The sequence below is a fragment of the Bos taurus genome, chromosome 21 (assembly GCF_002263795.3).
Source record: "Bos taurus isolate L1 Dominette 01449 registration number 42190680 breed Hereford chromosome 21, ARS-UCD2.0, whole genome shotgun sequence".
Taxonomy (NCBI): domain Eukaryota; kingdom Metazoa; phylum Chordata; class Mammalia; order Artiodactyla; family Bovidae; genus Bos; species Bos taurus.
Window position 1 is genome coordinate 5,982,769 of NC_037348.1, and position 22,480 is coordinate 6,005,248.

The following is a 22,480-nucleotide window of genomic DNA, read 5'->3' on the forward strand; positions in this document are numbered from 1 at the left end:
CGGAGAACTCAAACACAAAGAGGCAGGCCTGTCAATTTTTCTATCCGCCCTAATTTTAAAGGTACGTGTGAATCTCTTTTTAACTCATCACTTGCTCTCCAGCAGCACTCCATGGTGGAGCTGAGCAGCTCCAAAGGGCCGGCTCCTCCCATCCCCTCTGGCCTGCCTGTCTCCACATGCAGACCGCACCACAGTTTAAAGAGCTGAAAACAGGCAAGGTAGAATAAGAATCTAAGGGATTCGATCTGTAGGTAGCAAGTCAGGCCCTGCATCCACCTTCATTTAATACTTTATTTAAAAAAAAAAAAAAAACACACAGCACTTATAATGTGCCAAGTATTGTTTTAAGTGCTTTATACGTATTAACTCATTCAATCCTCACAACAAGCCTATAAGACAGATATGATTACCCTAATTTTAAGATAAGGACACTGAGGCACAGAGCAGTCAGCAAACACACCCAAGGCCACAAGTAGTCCGTGGTAGAGTTAGGGCTGGAGCGAAGTCTAGTCAGTTGAGTCCTGGTCTACGCCATTAACCACTGATCAAAGTATTTACCAGGCTGCAGCATTTATGCCTGTAACATGCCTTCCCGAAGGCAGCCAAGTAATCTAGTATCAAAGTTAAAGCAACAACAACAAGACGACACTCAGAATCTATGTGTAAGATACACTGTACAGGCTATACACCAGGACAGAATTCTAACCTCAAGTCCAAGAGTAATTGTATCTTTCACAACACCAACACCCCTATCAGTCTGTAAATGAAAACTACTGGAATATTTGCTGAAAGAATCAGCAGTGAACTTTTGCTGCAGTCTTTTCCTAAAATATGGCCTGGATCTGAAGCCAGCGGGGAGCAATCAGCACACACACCTCCTGTCCCTGAGTACATCACTGTGTCTCAAAAGCGTTCTGCAAGGGCTCACCTACCAGACAGCCCAAAATACCTCCTCCAAGGCAGGCACATCTGTGCTGAAGAAGTCAACACTTGCGGATATTTAAATAATTTATAAATACAATAAAATCCATTTCCTGTGTGGCACTTGCCACAAAATGAGTGCTCAACAGCCACATGGGGCCAGTGGCTACCACAGTGGCCAGCACAGAACGTCATCACTGAACGTTCTGTGGACAGCACGGGTTAGATCCTAAGTGTCATTTTTTTTTTTTTATGCTTGAGTCTGAATATACTCACTGGTAATAATTTCATCCTGTCTTTATTATGAATAAACAAAATCCAAATTATACCTCATTTCTTCATAAATTTTCTACTCCCAAATTCAGTTCCAAGGAGGACAGTGGATTATTTACAAGTAGGTCAGGTAAGTTCCTAATCCTCTACTACTTGGGACCTAGAACATCTTTCTTCTTCTATAACAATGAATGAAACATAAAGATTAGTTGAGGAAAGGGGAATTCATTAAAAAGTATGGTAGACAAAGGCTGCGTTTACAGACGATAGCTTCATGTTGAATATGAAGCTCTGAGAGTACCCACGAGGAAGTCAGAGAGGAGAGGGTGGCTGCTCCACACAAACCAATTCCTCCATCCGAAAAACAACACACACGCACCATTAACGCAGCGGGCCACACACTTCTTGGCTAAAAAAAAAGCGCCTACAGGAAAACAGGCCGGTTACACGGTCCTGTGTGGGCCAGGGACAGTGGCACCAAATCTCCTACTGGGAACAAACTTTTCCTTACAACCATTTCTAATTTCTAGCATCCTTAATCTACACTCCTAGGATGCCTAACAAATAACACTGCTATTCCATTCCATGTGTGTTCACACTGTAAAGAAGCAGAAACGGAATGATAAAACACGAGCACAGCTTAGGAATAAAGCACACATTCTAAGACACTTCCATAGCGAAGGATGCTAAGATCCAAAATTCTCCTTCTAATTCCTCATTCTCAATTTCATAAAGCCTGGAAAGACTATGTTTATGACTGGTAGGAAATGCCCTGTTCTAGTATTGATCTCGGTTAATTTAAAAAATTCTTCTCTCTGCATTCTTTTGGCCAATTTTTCTCTCATCCTATCTATGCCTATTTACTTTTAGTAACACGATTATTTTTATGAAATCTTGTGATACAGAGCTTTCTTTTTCATTTCAGACGAGTGGAATGAGCAGGGCTAACAAGAATCATTAACATCTGGTCATTTTAAGTTGTAAAAACACCTTAAGCTCCTCAGAAGATGCAAAAAAATTTTTTTAAATGTAATAATAGCAATAATTAAATTACATACTTGTGACTTCTTGTAAGAAATCCAAACACGGCCGACTACTTCCAGAAATGCTTATTGAAACAGCCAATGGGGTCTGTCCTTCATAGTTCCTTGTGTTCGTGTCCGCTCCGTAATTATATAACATCCGTGCACAGAGCACATCGTCCCTAAGGGCAGACAAATGTAAAGGAGTCTGTCCGTCTTCTAAGCGACCCAAGTTTGTGTCTGCTCCTCTCTGGAGGAACATTCGGCAATAAGAGTGATTGCTTTTAATCACAGCGTATCTCAACAGGAAACCGTTCTGAATGTCGATGTTGGCGTTGTGGTCCAGGAGGATTTTCACACAGCTTGACCGCTCTCGGATAATGGCGAGCTGAAGCGGCGTTGTACCTTTATCACTGAGCGGGTCAACCTCAGCCTTGAACTCCAGTAGGAGTCGGACAAATGAGTCCCTACCATAGTGAGCGGCCACATGAAGGGGAGTCCAGCCATCATTGCTTTTGGCATTAATAATGTCGCTCCTGTATTCAGATTCTAACATCAGGCGTGCAATCCGGGCCCGGCCATGCATGGCTGCATAATGAAGAGCAGTGAAGCCTCCGATTAAGTCCTTAACTGTGGGATCAGCTAGAGTTAAAACCAAAATGAAAATATTAGCAGACTCTGGGAGAAAAAGCAACAACTCTGCCATGGCACAGCACATCTTAGCCAATTCTCACATAAAATGTGGAATGATTAAACACATAATGAGTATCAAGTCCTTCTTGCTTCAGCTTAATTGAAGTAGTTTTAATGGAAAATAAATTTTAGTAGAAAGCCATCAAACCTGGATTAACAGGATGAGCAAATGACTTACAAAGCATTTAAAAGATAAATACAGCAAACAAAGAGCTCTGATCACCACATCCCTTCTCTTTGCTAATCTAACCAGCCACCCTTGGCCTCCCAACTCCCTCATCTCTGCACTGTTTCATGTTTCTCTTCTGTTTTGAACTTTTTGTTTTATTTTCTCTTGTGCTCCTTCTTGGTCTTAAAAAGAAGCATGTGTAGCAACATCTGCTGCTCTAAATTAGGGATGTACTGTGGTCTGGCAGACTGTGTTATTTTAGGGTATATTAGGTAAAAAAAAAAAAAAAGTTATTTGTGGTCTATAAAAATTCCAAAGTATGTAAGGTATATGTTAAGAGATCTTGATAAATCATGTTTCTATAAGATATAAGTCTATTCTGAATTCTTTGTTTTACAAGAACTCTGGAGTTTTTAAGAATTAGGCAGCACACATTGTGTGAAAAATTGGGAGAAACTTCAGCACTGTGTAAATATTATTTTCTAAAACAGTTCCAAACCTCTCTTCTAAATCAACAGATTTCTGGAAGAAAGAAATAAAAGAGAAGACAGAAACTAAAATGACTTATCAGCTATGTGACTCCTCAAGCCAGAGACTTCTGTCCCCTGTCCCCAATCCTTCCTAAAGCTGAGAGTCAGTTCTGCACCGCTCTCATCCCACTGGCCTTGCTGGGCAGGGGGCAGAAGAGGGGAAAGAACCTTTATTCACTGCAGGCAGGTCACTTGCTTCCTGGAGGCTGGCAAGTCCATGCGAAGATAGCTGATTGGACCTAACTGTCTAAGAGTAAAATGCTTTCTTCTTATAAAAGTCACTCTTAATTCTTCGTTTGTTCATGAAAGAGAAAAATTCACAAGTGTTTTTCAAACAAACAAATAAAAAGCCTCCACAGTTACATGATTAAACACTCATGTATTGTTTAGTAAAAATATTTTTTAGTTCTATAACATTTTATGACAGTTTGGGCTCTTAGAAAAACTTATGAGGCAGAAAAGTATACGTAAAATAGTAATAATACTATGGAAAATACAAATTTCAATTAAGAAATAGTTACAACAAAAGCTATACAATGTTAGCACTTTTTAGCTAAGTTATATCAGTTGAATTTCTAAAATTATTTCATATAAACTGATATTACACAACAGTAATAAGACTTTTATGTGTTTAAAGAAAAAAAGGGTATCGTATCTGCCCTGCTCTTCACTAAAAGAAAACTATATAGTATATATTCAAGTTGCGACTTAAAAAAAAAATAAAAGCAAGAACATTTAAACAAAGCACATTGCTGCCATCTACTGGTAAGATGTGAACAGGGGCTCCTAATGTTTCCATTTTGACAGATGATGCCCTCAAGTTTTTTTTTCAGATACCTTACTTATCTAGAGTAAGTGAGGACAGGCATGAAATCTAAAAGAACCTCTATTATTCAAACAAAACCGTAAATCTTGCCAAGACAGTCATTTCTTAATCTATACCCAACCAATCAACTACTTCCAAATATTGTCTCCTGTTAGTGAAATTCAAGAATACTTTGACTTCTCCCACCTTTCATCTACCATGGGCACCTTTAAAGGTGCCAGCAAATAGTCTCATGTGTTATTTTACAGTAAAATTAAAATTATGTTACATGAACCTGCACTTTCATCTTTGGTTTTTCACTTTAGGGTTTTTTTTTTTTTTTCTTTTTGGTTCTACTTATAACTCAGTGCTATACTGAGCTAAGAAAAACAAATATTAACAAATACAGCAATGATCTGTTTATTCTAAGTAAAAACCATAAAAATGCATGATTTGAGCACATACTGGAAACAAAGCATAGAATGAAGACTGTAGGTTAACAACACGTAAAATCTGTACAGTTACTTTTCTCAAGAAATTAACATGGAAAATATAAGACAAAGATGAAAACAAAAATTATTATTAGCCAATGCAATAAGAAAAAATCTTAAATGGAGTAGTAGAAACTACAAAACATAAAATTCTATAAGAAACAGGCAAGACTTTCTTTGACTTAACTGAATTCACTTCATCGGTGTCTGTTCAAATGTTTGTTCATCAGAAAAGCTTTCCCTGAACACCAAACACAGCAGCCCCATCAACCTTATAACTGTGTTCACTTCAGCAAGCTTTCTCCCCTCACGTGCACGTATTTAATACAAATTCCAGAAGTCTCAAAAAACCCATTTAAACCTATTGAAAAGTTTAGCAATATACATAAATAAAAGCAGAGAAACATTCCCTACCAATGATTTCTTTCCAACAGCTTTACTGCAGTAAAATAAAACTGAGACATTTCAAGTATACAGGTTGATAAACTGATGAATTATATAGTCATGTAACTACCACCACAACCACAATATTCCCATCCTCTTAAAACGCTCCTTCCTGCCCCTTATAGTCAATTCCCTGCCCAGACTCTAGGCCCCAGGCAACTACTAATGCTTTGCCTTTCTAGAATTTCCTAGAGTATTAGGCTTTTGCATTTGACTTACTTCATTCATTGTGATGTTTTTGAAATTCATCCCCATGTTGTTGTTGCTCATCAAAAGTTCATCCCTTTGTACTGCTGAACAATATTCCATACTATGGATATACAGTTCATTTATACAATCATTAGCAAATGGACAAATAGGTTATTCCTAGGCTATAATAAGCAACACTACTGTGAACATTCACATAGTCTGTTTGTGGCTATGTTTTCATTTCATTTGGGAAACTACCTAGGAGAGATGTGCAGGGTCACATGTTAAATGTACATTTGCAGGATTCCACGGACAGGGGAGCCTGGCAGGCTGGTCCATGGGGTCACATAATCAGACACGACTGAGCAACTAGTAGCTCACTTGTGTCCAATTCTTTGAGACCCCACTGACTGTAATGTAGCCCACCAGGCTTCTCTGTTCATGGAATTCTCCAAGCAAGAATACTGGAGTGGGTTGCCACTTCCTCCTCCAAGGGACCTTCCTGACTCAGGCATCGAACTTGCGTCTCCCACATCTCCTGCACTGGCAGAAGGATCTTTTTTTTTTTTTTTTTACCACTGAGCCCCTTAAGAATCCCTAAATGTAAATTTAACCTAAAAACGGCACCAAACTTTTTCTAAATGACTACACAATATTACAGTCCCTCTAGCAATGTATGAGAATTCCGAATGTTCTACATCTTCACTAATACTTGGCATTATTAGCAATGTTAATTTTACCAGTTCTGTTGAGTATAAGGTGGTAACTTACTGGGATTTTAACATACATTTCCCCAATGACTAGTGATATTGGGCTTATTTATATACTTTCTTTTTGTGGAGTGTCCTTGAAATCATTTACCCATTTTTATTATGTACTTTTACTCATGACTGAGTTTAAAACTCAACTGTGTACATATTCTGGATACAAGCCCTTTTGTCTTGTATTTTCTCCTAGTCTACTGCTTGCCTTTTCACTTTACATAATGTGTCTTTGGAAGAGAAAAAATTTTAAATTTTGATGAAGTCTATATTATTTGTTTTCTTTGACGGCTTGTGCATTTTGTGTCCTGTTTAAGAAATCTTTGCCTAACACAAAATCACAGATTTTGTGTTTTCTTCTAGAAGTTTCATAACTTTAACATTTATATTTAGAGCAATGATCCACTGCTAACTGGTTTTGGCGCAGAGTGTAACATCAGATCAAGGTTCATTATTTTCCATATAAGTGTCTATTTGTTCAAGCACCATTTGTTTACATGAAGCAAGAACTTTCAGATGTACAAGTTGAATTTAGAAAAAGCAGAGTAACAAGATATCAAATTGCCAACATCTGCTGTATCAGAAAAAGCAAGAGAATTCCAGAAAAACATTTACCTACTTCTGCTTATTGACTACACTAAAGCCTTTGACTGTGTGGATCACAATAAACTGAGGAAAATGCTTCAAGAGATGGGAATACCAGACCATCTTACCTGTCTATTGAGAACCTGTAGCAGGTCAAGAAGCAACAGTTAGAACCAGTCATGGAACAACAGACTGATTCAAAACTGGGAAAGGAACACGTCAAGGCTATACACTGTAACCCTGCTTATTTAACTTCTATATAGAATATATCATGCAAAATGCCAGGCTGGATGAATCACAAGCTGGAATCAAGATGTTGGGAGAAATATCAACAGCCTCAGATATGCAGATGATACCACTCTAATGGCAGAAAGTGAAGAGGAAGTAGTGAACTAAAGAGCTTCTTGATGAGGGTGAAAGAGGAGAGTGAAAAAGCTGGCTTAAAACTCAACACTGAAAAAACAAAAGATCATGGCATCTGGTCCCATCACTTTATGGCAAATGGAAGGGGAAAAAGTGGAAACAGTGACAGATTTTATTTTCTTGGGCTAAAAACTCACTGCGGACAGTGACTGCAGCCATGAAATTAAAAGATGCTTGCTCATTTCTATGATAAAACTAGACAGTATATTAAAAAGCAGAGACATCACTTTGTTGACAAAGGTTTACACAGTCAAAGCTATGGCTTTTCCAGTTGTCATGTACAGATGTGAGAGTTGGACCACAAGGAAGGTTGAATGCTGAAGAATTGATGGTTTTGAATTGTGGTGTTGGAGAAGACTCTTGAGCGTCCCTTGGACAGCAAGGAGATCAAACTAGTCAATCCTAAAGGAAATCAACCCTGAATATTCACTGGGAGGACTGATGCTGAAGCTCCAATACCCTGATGCTGGGAAAGATAGTGGACAGGAGAAGAAGGGGGCATCAGAGGATGAGATGGTTGGATGGCATCACTGACTCAATGGACCTGAGTTTGAGCAGACTCCAGGAGATAGTGAAGGAAAGGGAAACCTGGGGCACTATAGTTTATGCGGTTGCAAAGAGTCAGACACAACTTAGCAACTGAACAACAAACAAATTTGTCCTGGTGCCTTTGCCACAAAACAGTTTACCATAAAGTGTGGATGTATTTCTGAACTCTATTCTGTTTCACCAATCTAAAACTGTATCCACATACCAATACATGATTATCTTGACACTGGAGCTTTATAGTAAGTTTTGATAGCAGGTAACATCCTCAAACTTTCTTTAAAACTCTTTTGGCCAATAAATTTTAGAACCAACCCATCAATTTCTTCAAACAGGCCTGTAAAAATATTGATTGGAATATGCTAAATATTTCAAAAATGTAAACCTGTTCCAAATTATCTAAATACTATTTATTGTTCTAAACTGTGAATACAGAACACCTTTCTGAATATTCAGGTCTTCTTTAATTTCCCTCAGCAATGTTTTGTACTTTTCAGTGTATTAAGTATTGCACATCTTTCAATACATTTATTACTAAACTTTGTTGCTATTATAATGAATTGTTTTACATTTTATTCTCTAAATGTTATTTGCTGGTAGAGAGAAGTAAAACTGATTTTTATGTATTGACCTGTATACTCTGTAATCTAGCTAAATTCACTTTTTAGTTCTAGACATCTTTGTAGATTTCTTACAATTTGCTAAATACACAATTATGTTCTCTGCAAATAAAGACAGCTTTACTTCTTCCTTTCCAATTCCAGGACTTTTATTTGAATAACAAAATGTTGAATAAATGTAGTAAACACATGTACACTTGCCTTGCTCCTGATCTTAGAGGGAAAGCATTCAGCAGTTCATTTACTATGATGTAATTCTGTAGTCTTCAGAAAACTTGTAGCTTTCCACAAGTGCCTCTCTTTAGGGTTTGGAAGTTATGTTCTGCTTTTGGCTTGCTAAGAGTGTTATGATTAATGGGTATACTATACTGTCAACCCCTTCATGGATCACAGCCTTGTTGTGGTGAAGACACTTGCATAACTCAATGAAGCTATGAGCCATGCCGTGCAGGGCTACCCAGGACAGACAGATCATTGTATAGAGTTCTGACAAAACGTAGTCAACCAGAGAAGTGGCAACCGACTCCAATATTCTTGCCTGGAGAACCCCATCTACAGTATGAAAGGCAAAACGAGATGACACTAGAAGACGAACCCCCCAGGCTGGAAGGTGTCCAGTATCCTACTGGGGAAGAGTGGAGGGCGATTACTAACAGCTCCAGAAAGAATGAAGCACCTGGCCCAAAGTGGAAATGACACACAGTTGTGGCCGTATCTGGTGGTGAAAGCAAAGTCTGATACAGTAAAGAACAGTATTGCACAGTAACCCGGAATGTTAGGTCCACTGTTAAGGTAAATTGGATGTGGTCATGCAAGAGATGGCCAAACAGAACACTGACATCTCAGGAATAAGTAAACTAAAATGGATGGGAATGGGAGAATTTAATTCAGATGACCATTACATCTACTACTGTGAGCAAGAATCCCTTAGAAGAAACAGAACAGCCCTCACAGTCAACAAATGAATCTGAAACACAGTACTTGGGTACAATCTCAAAAATGACAGAATGATCTTGGTTCATTTTCAAGGAAATGTGTTCATTTCACATCCAACTTCACAGTAATCCAAGTCTATGCCCCAACCACTGATGCCAAAGAAGCTGAAGTAGACTGTTTCTGTGAAGACCTACAACACCTTCTAGAACTAACACGAAAAAAAGATGCCCTTTTCATCGCAGGAGACTGGAATGCAAAAGTAGGAAGTCAAAAGGTACCTGAAACAACAGGCAAGTTGGGCCTCAGAGTACAAAATGAAGCAAGGCAAAGATTAACAGAGCCAAGAAAACACAGTGGTCATAAAAAACACTTTTTTCCAACAACACGAGAGACAACACTACACATGGACATCACCAGAGTCAACACCAAAATCAGATTTATGTTCTTTGCAGCCAAATATTGAGAAGCTCTATACAGTCAGTAAAAACAACTGGAGCTGACTGTGGTTCATATAATGAGCTCTTTATCGCAAAATTTAGGGTAAATTGAACAAAGTAGAGAAAACCTCTAGACCATTCAGATATGACCTAAATCAAATCCCTTATGATTACACTGTGGAGGTGATGAATAGATTCAAGGATTGGATATGGTAGACAGAATGCCTGAAGAATTATGGATGTAAGTTCATAACACTGTTCAGGAGGCAGTGACCAAAACCATCCCAAAGAAAAAGAAGTGGTTGTCTGAGAAGGCTTTACAAATAGCTGAGGAAAGAAGAGAAAAATATACCCAGCTGAATGGAGAGTTTCAAAGAACAGCAAGGAGAGATAAGAAAGCCTTGTTAAATGAACAATGCCAAGAAATTGAGGAAAACAACAGAATGGGAAAGACTAGAGATCTCTCAGAGAAGGCAATGGCACCCCACTCCAGTACTCTTGCCTGGAAAATCCCATGGACGGAGGAGCCTGGTGGGCTGCAGTCCATGGAGTCGTAAAGAGTTGGACACGACTGAGCGACTTCACTTTCATGCATTGGAGAAGGAAGTGGCAACCCACTCCAGTGTTCTTGCCTGGTGAATCCCAGGGACAGGGGAGCCTGGTGGGCTGCCATCTATGGGGTCGCGTAGAGTCGGACACGACTGAAGCGACTTAGCAGCAGCAGTAGCAGCTACAAAAAGCTGCTAGTTTTCTCTACAAGAAAACTAGAGATACCAAGCGAACATTTCATGCAAGGACGGGCACGATAAAGGACAGAAACACTAAGGACCTAACACAAGTAGAAGAGTTTAAGAAGAGGTGGCAAGATTGCAAAGAACTATATAAGGTCTTAACTACCTGGATAACCTCATGGTGTGGTCTGGCTCTAGGTGTGGTCACTCACCTAGAGCCAGACATCCTGGAGTATGAAGTCAAGTGGGCCTTAGAAAGCATAACTATGAACAAAGCTAGTGGAGGTGATGGAATTCCTGCAGAGCTATTTCAAATCCTCCAAGATGATGCTGTTAAAGTGCTGCACTCAATATGCCAGCAAATTTGGAAAACTCAGCAGTGGCCACAGGACTGCTGCGGAAAAGGTCAGTTTTCATCCCAATCCCAAAGAAGGGCAATGCCAAAGAATGTTCCAACTACCATATAATTGTGCTCATTTCACATGCTAGCAAGGTTATGCTTGAAATCCTTCAAGCTAGGCTTCAGTAGTATGTGAACCAAGAACTTCCAGAGGTACAAGCTGGGTTTAGAAAAGGCAGAGGAACCAGAGATCAAACTGTCAACATTTGCTGAATCATTGAGAAAGCAAGGGAACTCCAGAAAAACTTTTGCTTCATTGACTATGCTAAAGCCTTTGACTGTGTGGCTAACAATAAACTGGAAAATTCTTCAAGAGACAGGAATACCAGGCCACTTTACCTGTCTCCCAAGAATCCATAGGGTCAAGAAAACAAAAAAAGCACATAGCCAATAACAACAAGTATCAGGTTTTCACTACAGATCCTATAGACACTAAAAGGACAATAAGGAATATAATGAGCACCCTTGCAGTTCAAGGGTGTTTAACAGTTAGAACCAGACATGGAACAACTGACTGGTTCAAAATTGGGGAAGCACTTCCCTGATGGCTCAGATGATCAAGAATCTGCCTGCAATGCAGGAGATCCAAGTTCAATTCCAGGGTCAGGAAGATCCCCTGGAAAAGGGAATGACTACCCACACCACTATTCTTGCCTGGGAAATTCCATGGACAGAAGAACCTGGCAGGTTACAGTCCATGGAGTCGTAAAGAATCAGACACAAGTTAGCAACTGAAAAACATATTGTCAATTCCATTTTCTGCATCTATTGGAATGATCATTTGGTATTTACTTTTATTCTATTAACAGGGTAAATTACTCAGTACGTTTTCAGATACTAAGGAAAGTTTGCATTCCTGGGATAAACACTCTTTAGCTGTGATATATTCTTTTTTATATAATGGTGAATGAGACTTGATAGTACTTTGTTAAGGGTATTTCTATCTGTTGTCATAACAGATAGTGGTCTGTTGTTTTCATTCCCTGAAATATCTTTACTTGGTTTCAGGGTACTACACACCTTATACAATTTAAGTTTGGGATCATTTCCTCATTGTTTGTTAATGTTTATGCCTTTATTATTTGAAATAATTCAACAGAAAAGGCAGCCGGGTCTAAGGTTTTTAGTGTAGTTTTAGTTATGAACTAAGTTTCTTTGTTGTAAACTGATTAAATTATTATGTTTTTCCCTTGGGTCGGTTCTGGCTATTTGTGTATTTCAAGTAAACTGTCCATTTCTTCTAAATGGCAGAAGGGTGCTCATTATATTCCTTATTATCATTTTAGTATCTACAGGATCTGTAGTGAAAACCTAATACTTGTTTTTGGTTATGTGCTTTTTTGTTTTCTTCATCAGTCTACCTTTAGGTTTATCAATTTTATTGATCTTTTCGAAGAACCAGCTTTTTCTTGGTTTCATCAATTTTCTCCATGATTTGTCTATTTTCAATTCCACTGATTTCTTTTCTTCTGTTTATTTCATTCCTATTCTTACTTTGAATGTAATTCTAGCAATACAGAGAAACTGTAACCTGAGAGCCACCTTTCCTCTCCCTTCCTTTGCGCTGTTACTGTCATATATATTACATCTTTATATAAGCCCAACAACCGTTTTATAATTGTCTTTTAAGAGATGAAAAGGGGGAAACATATTTACATTGTCTATGGCAGCACCCTCCTAAGGGGGCCCCTCCCATAATCCCTGCCTCTTGATGCTCATGCCCTTGTGTAAATCTCTTCCCACGCATATGAGCAGGACCTGGACTTCCTCTAACCCAAACAACCTAGCAAAGGTGACGGAATGCCACAACTTCGTATGTTATGATACACGAGGCTCCATCTTGCTGGCAGACTCACTGCAACTCTCCGTGCTGCCTTCATGAACTAAGGGGTCTTGCTGGGAAAGCCCACAGGACAAGAATCTGCAGTTTACCTCTAAGAACTACTGGCAACCTTCAGCTATGACCCTCAGTCCTATACAACCAAGGGAATTAATCTGATGACAACCTGAGTGAGCTTAGAAGCAAATTCTTCCCCCGTTAAGCCTACAGATGAGAACGGTCTGGCCAACACCTTAAAACTGGGAGGTAATAATAGCAATAGGAATGAACACACTGTTTTTTACATGCATAGTTACCTATACCAGTGATTTTTATTTGTCCTGTGAATTTGGATTACACATGGTACTTTTCTTTCAGCTAAAAGGACTTCTTTCTTTGCATGTGTTGGTATGCTTAATAATGTTCCACAGGTCTGCAGGGTCGTTGAGTGAGGCTCTGACACTGCTTACAGCAAGTGAGAGAATCACCTCACATGTAACAGGAGACCTGGCAAATAAGACAGCTATATGGGCTTCGATAAGCTGCCACATATTCCTGGAAACGTGGAAGGCTGATGCATGCTTAAGAAAGACCAGAGAGGACCCCAGTTATCTACTCATCTCTGGTTAAACATGAGGCCAGAAAATGAAAGTTGGGGCATACCTGTAAATTATCTGATTACTGATTGTGTCTACTAAACCTAATATACAGATCTCATTGGCAAAGTAAAAGTTTTACTGCCTCAAATTGCTTAAGCACAACCTCTGACCAGTTACTGGTCAAACATAAGTTATTTTGATCATAAGCTATCTTAAATATCTTATTGTCTTTTTCAAAATTCTTTTTTATGTGTGTTCCTCAGACTGGATAATGTTTATTGATCAATTTTCAAAGTCACAAATTCCTTCTTGAGCCAGCTCAAATCTCTGCTAATCACTCTAATGAATTCATTTGTTATTGTACTTTTGATTCTAGAATTTATATAAACATTATATATATATATATATATACACACACACACTCCCGTATATATATTGTTGTTGTTGTTCAGTTGCTTAGTCTTGTCTGACTCTTTACAATCCCATGGACTGCAGGACGCCAGGCCTCCCTATCCTTCACCATCTCCTAGAGTTTGCTCAAACTCATGTCCATTGAATTGGGGATGCCATCCAACCATTTCGTCCTCTGTCGTCCCCTTCTCCTCCTGTCTTCAATCTTTCCCAGCATCAGGGTCTTTTCTAATGAGTCAGCCCTGCACATCAGGTGGCCACAATATTGGGGCTTCAATTTCTTTATTGATCATCTCTATTTGATGAGTCATGGTCACATGTTGTCATTTCATTCTTTGAACATGGCTTCCTTAGTTCTTTGAACACCTTTATAATAGCTATCCTGAAATTTTGTTAAATGTAGCATCTGCCTCTTCAGAGACATTTTGTATTAGCTAGTTTCATTTCCTATGCATGAGCAATACATTCCGGTTTCTTAGCAAGTCTCTTGATTTTACTGAAAACTGACCATCTTAGACTATCACAGCATCCTTGGATTTTGATCCTTACCTCTTCTAGGTTGGCTGCTGTCACTATTAGTTTTAATGAATTGCCTAAACTAATTCTACATAGTTTGTCTTCCTTAAGAGTATACAGTGTCTCTGCTCAGTTGTTACTATCAAAGCAGGGCTTCTAGGGGCTGCTCCTAGGAATAACTTATATTTGACCAGTAACTGGTTAGAGATTGTGCTTAAGCAATTTGAACCAGTAAAGCTTCCATCCTTTACCAAGGAGGTCTGTGTGTAGGCTGATACACACATTTAATAATCAGACAATTTACAAATATGTCACAGCTTTCATTTTCTGGCTTCAAGTTCAATGAGAGAGGAGTCAATAACTGGGGTCCTCTCTGGTCTTTCTTAAACATGCATCAGCCTTCCAAATTCCCAGGAATACACAGCAGCTTATCAAAGCCCACATGGCTATCTCATTTGTCAGGTCTCTTGTTAAATGTGAGTCTTCTCTGTTGCTTGCCCCAACTGGTATTAGAGCCTCAGTCAAGTAGCTGCGCTGCAAGTCAAACAAGCTTGCAGTTTGTTTACCACCTAGATCAAGACCAGGGTTATTTTCAACAGCAGTCCAGGCATGGGGCATTTCCGTGGGCTCCAAAATCAGGTCAGTCCCTTCCACCATCAAGCAGGATTCCAGCTCTCATGATACTGTGACACAGAGCCTGGTGGAGAGCAGAGAGAGTAAAATGGGAATAGCCACTTTGGGCTCAACTTCTTCTTTTTCAAGTTTAAGTTAAAAAATAACTGATTTAAGATGGTTTGTCTTTCCTATTCAAACATTTAAAGCTATAAATTCCTCTCTAAGCACTGCTCTAGTATATCCCACAAATTCTGGTATGCTGTGCTTTCTCTATCATTCAGCTCAAAATTTGACTTCCAAACGTCTGAGGCTGTCCTAGATATATTGTTGTTGTTGATTTCTAATAGAACTCCACTGCAGTTAGGGAATATACCCTTAAGATTTCAGCCTTTTAACCTTTACTGACACTTTACTGGCAGCATATGGTTTATCCCAGTGTCCATAACATGCACACAAAAAGAATGTACATTCTGAAGGTGTTGGATGCTATTTTCAAAAATAGTATGTCAATGTGTTTGATGATGTTTTTAAGATTTTCTCTAGATATTGATATTTTAAATCTAGTTCTATCAATTGCTGAGAAATGTTAGAATATTCAAGATTGTGAAACTGTCCATTTCTCCCTTTCATTGTCAATTTTTTGCCTCATGTATTTTGAAGTTCCCTTTTCGGGCACATTTTATGAGTGTTATTCCTCCTAGTGAAGTGCCCACTTGTCACTATGAAATGTCTCTGTTTAGTTCTGATAGTGGTCTATGTCTTGGAATCTATTTCATATACCACTAATGTGGCCTCTCAGGCTTTCACGTGCTTGCTGTTTGCATGGTGTATTTCCAGGACATACACCATCCATCTACCTACTTTCAACCTGCCTGTACCTTTAAAGCATATCTTTGTAAACAGCATATAATTGAGTTTTGTCTACTTACCTTTCTGATAATTTCTAGATTTTCATCAGAGTGTTCTGTCCATTAATGTTTAATGTAATTATTGATATATTGATTTAACTTACCGTTTTTATTTCCATTTGTCTCCTAGTCTCTCTTCTTTCCTTTATACCTTTTTTTAAATATTATCAGAACAATTTTTAGCATTCCATTTTAATTTCTCCATTGATGTTCTAGCTATACTTCTTTGCATTATCTTTTGTTTTTTTTTAAACTGGTAGCTCTAAGGATTAAAATATATATACTAATTTGGTCAAAAACATTACCAGAATATTTACAGAGGTTATTATATGCTTCCCATCTGTGTTTAAAAGCTCAAATACTTTTGGACATTATAAAATTCTAAAAGTGGGAAACTTAGTTTTTACAAAATATATGTATAGGCATCACACCTTAATTTGCTATTTATGTGATTACTCTTCGTAAAAGTTTTAAAAGTACCAACTGCAAAGCTAAGTGGCACAAGAACAGACACTGCTTCAAGGTCTACAAACAGCTATGCAATGTGCCATGAGTGTCATTATAGGAAAAAAAGCACAGTGATGGAGGAAAAAAATCTAAACAAATCCTTAAAACTTGACTAATAATTCACCACAGAACAAAGAACTAGAAAGTCAGGTGGTGTAATGTTCCCAAACGGATTTCCCCAAGAAACATTACTTTTTTGCTAATGAAAAACTGAAAATTTAGAAAAGCAGCAAAGCAAAAACAGCATTCCTCAATAACTACTGTCCACAGTGACAGCAGACTGCTTTCAGCTTTCCTTCTATACATTTAAAATATATATATAACTGTAATCATAGTCTAATCATTTTTCCCTCTATATTTAGGCACTGAAAATGCCTCCATTTTTAAAATTACATATAATAAAGGGTAAAATTTTCATACAGGAAAAAATTCTTGCATTTAAGCTGCTTCCTTGGAATAAATAAATAAAAGTAGTCTCAGGATCTAACACATACTACTAAACTTCTTTCCACAAATGCTTTCCTAAATGTCTACCATCAATGTCCCCATTTCATCACATTTGGGATTACCATTTGTAAGACCTTTCATTTTTGAAAAACAAAAATAACTTCTCATGATCATGCTATGAATTTCTTTGACCAATCCCTTATCTCCCATTTATTTTCTTATGTTTCACCAAGAGGATTTTACCTACTGTACCAAGAGGAGACCTGAGACACTTTTCTCAGTTTACTCTGGGGATCTGCTTTATGAAATTAACTTCTAGAGCTTCAGCTGACTGCCCTCCAGGTCTGTTTGCATAAACACTAAATCTGAAGATAAACACACACACACCGGCTAATATAGGGTCTCTTACTGTTACACTCTTGAAATGTTCAATGTAGTATTAGAATTTTTAGAAAGATTCAAAATGGGAAAATGAATACAATACGGGTTTCTTAAAAATTTGCACTCTTATGGTAAACTCTTCCCCATAATTCAAACAGCACACTAACCTCATCAGAAAGACCACCAGGATGAGGACAAAGATACTACCATATGCATCACATTTGTGGTTGGAAACACTGATATTTTTGGACTTTATAAAATCCTAAGTGTTCATCATTTTGAAGCAGGATGTTTGAAAGTAAAACAGCAAAATATCACTTACTTATATGCACAGGCCAACGTTTTATGTTCTACTAGTCACATGTGGCTACTGAGCACTTTAAACAGGGATAGTGTGACTGAGGAACTGAAGTTTTTAACTTAACTGTAAATACAGGCATATATTTTACTGCACTACACTTTACTGCAGTTAGAGATATCGACTATGTTTTTTAAAAATTGTAAGTTGGCAACATCACCTACAGCAAGTCAATCAGTGCCATTTTCCAACAGTATTTGCTCATTTTGTCTCCCTGTATCATATTAGGATAATTCTTGAAATATTTCGAACTTTTTCATCATTATTATATTTGTTATGGTGATCAATTATCTTAGATGTGACTATGTCAATTATTTAGGGTTGCCACAAAACACACCCATAAGACGACAGTCAACTTAATGAATGTTGTATCTGTCCTGACTGCTCCACCAACCCCAGTCTCTCTCTCTCTTCAGGCCTCCCTATCTCCTGGGACACAAATGATCAGGCCTTTAACTGTTGAAAATGAAGAGTCACATGTCTCTCACTTTAAATCAAAAGCTAGAAATGATTAGGCTTAGTGAGGAAGATGTTGAAAACTGAGACAAGCCAAAAGCTAGCTTCTTGTGCAAAACAGTTAGCTAAGATGTGAATGCAAAGGAAACATTCTTGAAGGAAATTAAAAGGGCTACTCCAGTGAACACAGGAATAATAAAAAAGTGGAGCAGCCTTTTTTATCATGTGGAGAAAGTCTGAGTGGGCCAAACAGAAGATCAAAATAGCCACAACATGCCCTAATTTAGCCAAAGCCTAATTTGGAGAAGGCCCTAACTCGCTTCAGTTATATGAAGGCTGCAAGAGGTGAGGAAACTTCAAAAACAAAAAAAAGTCTGAAGCTAGCAGAGGTTGATTCATGAAGTTCCAGGAAAGAGGCTATCTCCATACATCACAATGTAAGACGAAGCAGCACGTGCTGATGGAAAAGTTGCTGCAAATTCTCTGGAAAATAATTAATGAAGATGGCCACACTAAACAACAGTGATTCAATGGTATTGGAGTAAGAGGCTACCTAGGACTTTCATAGTTAGAGAAGTGAAAGCCTGGCTTCAAAGCGTCAAAGGACAGGCTGACTCTTGTTAAAGCAGCTGGTGACTTTAAGTTGAAGCCAGTGCTCATTTACCATTCCAAAATCCGAGGGCACTTAGGAATTGTATCAAACTACCCTGCCTATGCTCTATAAATGGAACAACAGAGCCTGGATGACAGTACATCTGTGTATAATACAGTTTACTGAATGTATAAAGCTCAAAGCCCAGAACTACTGCTCAGAAATAAAGATTCCTTTCAAAATATTACTGCTCATTGACAATGCACCTAGTCATCCAAAAGCTATGATAGAGCTATAAGTAAGATTAATGTTGTTTTCATGCCTAACATAATATCCATTCTGCAGTTCATGGGTTAAGGTGTAATTTCGACTATGAAATTTTATTACTGAAGAAATGCATTTCCTAAGGCTACAGATGCCATAGACAGTGATTCCTCTGATGGATGGGGGAAAAGTAAATTGAAAATTTTTTAGAAAGAATTCACCATTCTAGATGCCATTTAGAACATTCATGATTCATAGGAAGGGGACAAAATATCAATATTAAGAGTTTTGAAGATGTTGATTCCAACTCTCACAGATGACGCTGAGAGGGTCAAGACCAGTGCAGGAAGGAACTGCAGATTACTTAGCAAGAGAATTAGAAATAGAAGTGGAGCCTAAAGACGTGAGTGACTGAATTGCTGCAATCTCATGATGAAATTTTAACAGATGAGGAGTTGCTTCTCAGGGACAAGTAATGAAAGTGATTTCTTAAGATGGAAGCTCAAGTGAAGATGCTGTGGAGGTTGTTGAAATCACAACAAAGACTTCAGAATATTACATAAACTTAGTTGATAAAACAGCAATAGGGTTTGACAGAATTAACTCTAATTTTGAAAGTAGTTCTGCTGTGAATAAAATGCTATCAAACATTTGTGCAGGCTATAGGGAAGTAATTTGTGAAAGGAAGAGTTAATTGATGGTCAAACTTCATTTCTGTCATATTTTAAGAAACTGCCACAGCCACTCCAGCCTTCAGCAGTCTCCACCTTGATGAGTCAGTAGCCATCAACATGAGGCAAGACCCTCCACTGGCAAAAGGATTATAACTCACTGAAGGCTCAGATGATGGCTAGCAATTTTTTAGCAATAAAGCATTTTTTAACTCAAGTATGCACATTCTTTCTTTCGACAGTCCCCAGACTACAGTATAGTATAAACATAACTTTTATATACACTGGGAAACCAGAAAATTCGTGTGACTCCCCCTAGTGCAACATTCGTTTCACTGTGATGGTCTGGGATTGAACCCTCAGTATCTCTGAGGTATGCCTGCTGCTACACATGCTGTAGACAGCACAGGTTTAGACTAAAGACAGCCTCTTATTACTTTTTCCCCCTTTTGGAATACAGACAGTATTAGTAATACAAACTTGCTCATAAGCACACGTCACACAGCTGTTCCCCAGCCAGGCTGCCTTCTGCAGTCACATCGCTGTCACCACAGCACAGAGAGGGCAACTTCTGAGCTCTGAGTTTTGATAGATCTGTGTGCTCACTCACTGGCAGTTTCACTGTGCAGGTGTACAGATTTACCTGCAAGATCCAATCCTTTAATGCACTTGAGATTAAACATTTCTGGTAGGGTGAAAGGCTTAAATTAAACATCTATGTCTTCCCCACCCCCAACTCCTCCCAATTGCTCTAACTTTCTCCGGCTCATTCAGTAAATGACAACTCTTTTCTTCCAAACCCTCAGCCCCCAAACCTTAGTTATTCTTGGTTTCTTTTCCTCTCACCTCACAGTCAATCTATCATCACATCGTGTTGTCTCCATTTTCAAAATATATCCAGAATCTGACCACTCACTTCTCAATACACCCACTGCTATCATGTAGCCCAAGCCACAGATCTCTCTCACCTGAACTATTTTAAAGTACTGGAGAGGTTTTCTGATGTTTCCCCTGCTCGTCTACAATCTGTCTTTCTCAGAGCAGCCAGAGTGAGTCTTTCAGGAAGTTCATATCATTCCTCAGTTGAGAAGTGGTCAATGGCACCCCTCCCTTCTCATTCAGAGCAAAGTTAAAGGTCTAGGAGCTAGAGAACATGTTGGCTGACTCTCTTGAGCCCTGTTTGGTTCCCTCTCCCATCATTCTGCTCCAGCCACCATCTTCCTGGCTTCTTCTTGAAAGTGCTAAGATGTTCCCAACCTAGAGTTTTACTTAACACTTTTCTCCCAGATACCTACATGGTTTGGTCTTCATTTCTTTCAGGCCTCGGCTGACATGTCACATTAGAGGCCTTCCATGAATACCTAATTTAAACAGCAGTCTGTCCCTCTTTACCCCTTCTCTGATTCTTTTCTCTTCACGATTCGATACTGTATACTGTCAGTTACTGAAACGTAAGTGTTGGGACAGTAGAGACTTTCCTTTGTTACTGTAGTCCCAGCCCTCGGAACAGTGCCTGGCACAAAGCAGGTGCTCAGGAAACACGTGTGGGGTTCAGGGAGATGAGGCTGCAGTCCTGATCAGGCAGCAGCGCCCTTTCACTAATTCACAATGCTACAACCAGTGAGCTTTTCCACAGCACACATCTGTTTCACCCATTCCTCTCTGTCACACGGCTCACCACTGTCCCCAGAATAAATGACTGGATGCGCTCCAATCACGCTGAATCTCAGCTCCTAAAACCAAACATGCTCCCTTTTTCCTTCAACCCTTCATCAGTGTCCTCTGAGTTTGGAGTAACTCCACAACTCCACCCTTCCAGGACCCTACATGGCCTCACTTTTCAAGACCGCAACCAAACCACGCTTGCTCCAGCAGGCCTTCCCTGCCCCTCCCGCCACCTCCACCCCAACAACAGTGGGTGGTGGTTTATAAACAGTGCTCAGTTCAGTCTCTCGGGACTGCATTGTCTTCTTATAGATCATACAGATCAATTTATGAGGTGAATTGACGGTGAACACATTACTTACCATTCTGTGGCTCAGTTTTCTCAGTGGAAAAAACACTTCTTACTTATTTAACCTCATGAACAGTTGTGCAGAATCTAAATGTTCAACAAATGCTGGCTATAAATCCATCCCCCCAGTAGACTGTGGAGTATCAGAAGTGGAACATAATGATTAGGTCCACATCTCAGGGCCTGGCCAGAGCCTAGCATATGTCAGGCACTCAATAAATACCTGCTGAATCAATACCTGAACAAGTGGCCAACTGGCCGCCTCCCCCTCCTCTATCTGTGCGAATTCTCTCTCTCTGTGCAGAGGTTGGGAAGGGAGGAGGGAGAGAGGAAAGCGAACCCTTGTTTCTGTGTATTTCTCCCTGCCCCACATTTGAATTTTTGACTTCATTTCATCCTAATGTCCAGCACAAAATAAGCTTATTAACAGGATGGGGCCAACCTAACTCTAAGTTTAAAAGCTCTTAAAGAAACTGTGGTTTAAGGAAAAGAGCAGATATGAAGAATTCAGGCACTTTTCTAATCCTACCAGAAGACTGGCCCATTTCAATCAGTATTTTTTAATAGTAATTTAAAAAAAAAGGATCAGCCTTGTCTCTGTAAAGTTGGGGAACAATTATCTTAGGTAACTGGTGCTTATTTCTTCTTTCTCTCTCTCACTGAGAACAATACAGACACGGGTTCTGTCCTCACGAAGCCTCAAACTAGAACAGAACTAAATAGAATACTACAAAAATAATTTATTTTATTATATTATTAATAAAATAAATTATTATTTCATTGCTTGTGACAGGAGCTACAATACAAAGGTACAGAGCCTAGCAGTACCATATCACAGAGAGATCTGACCAAGTCCGGATGGTGAGGAAAGGTTTCCCTGAGAAGCGTGGGGAGAGGTGAGTGAGGCAGCATGGGCCAGGGGAAGGGGCGGCTCAGAGACAAACTA

At 39.0% G+C, this 22,480-nt stretch overlaps 1 protein-coding gene across 4 annotated transcripts in view; it reads right to left on the reverse strand.

Moving 5' to 3' along the window:
- Nucleotides 1–22,480, reverse strand: part of ASB7 (ankyrin repeat and SOCS box containing 7) — a 55,667-nt gene that overhangs the window by 15,109 nt on the left and 18,078 nt on the right. For all 4 annotated transcript variants that reach the window (XM_005221718.5, XM_059878983.1, NM_001192151.1 and 1 more), the window contains one exon: nt 2,253–2,858. In XM_005221718.5, coding sequence (XP_005221775.1) covers nt 2,253–2,858 — 606 coding nt within the window. The remainder of the gene's footprint in view (nt 1–2,252; nt 2,859–22,480) is intronic.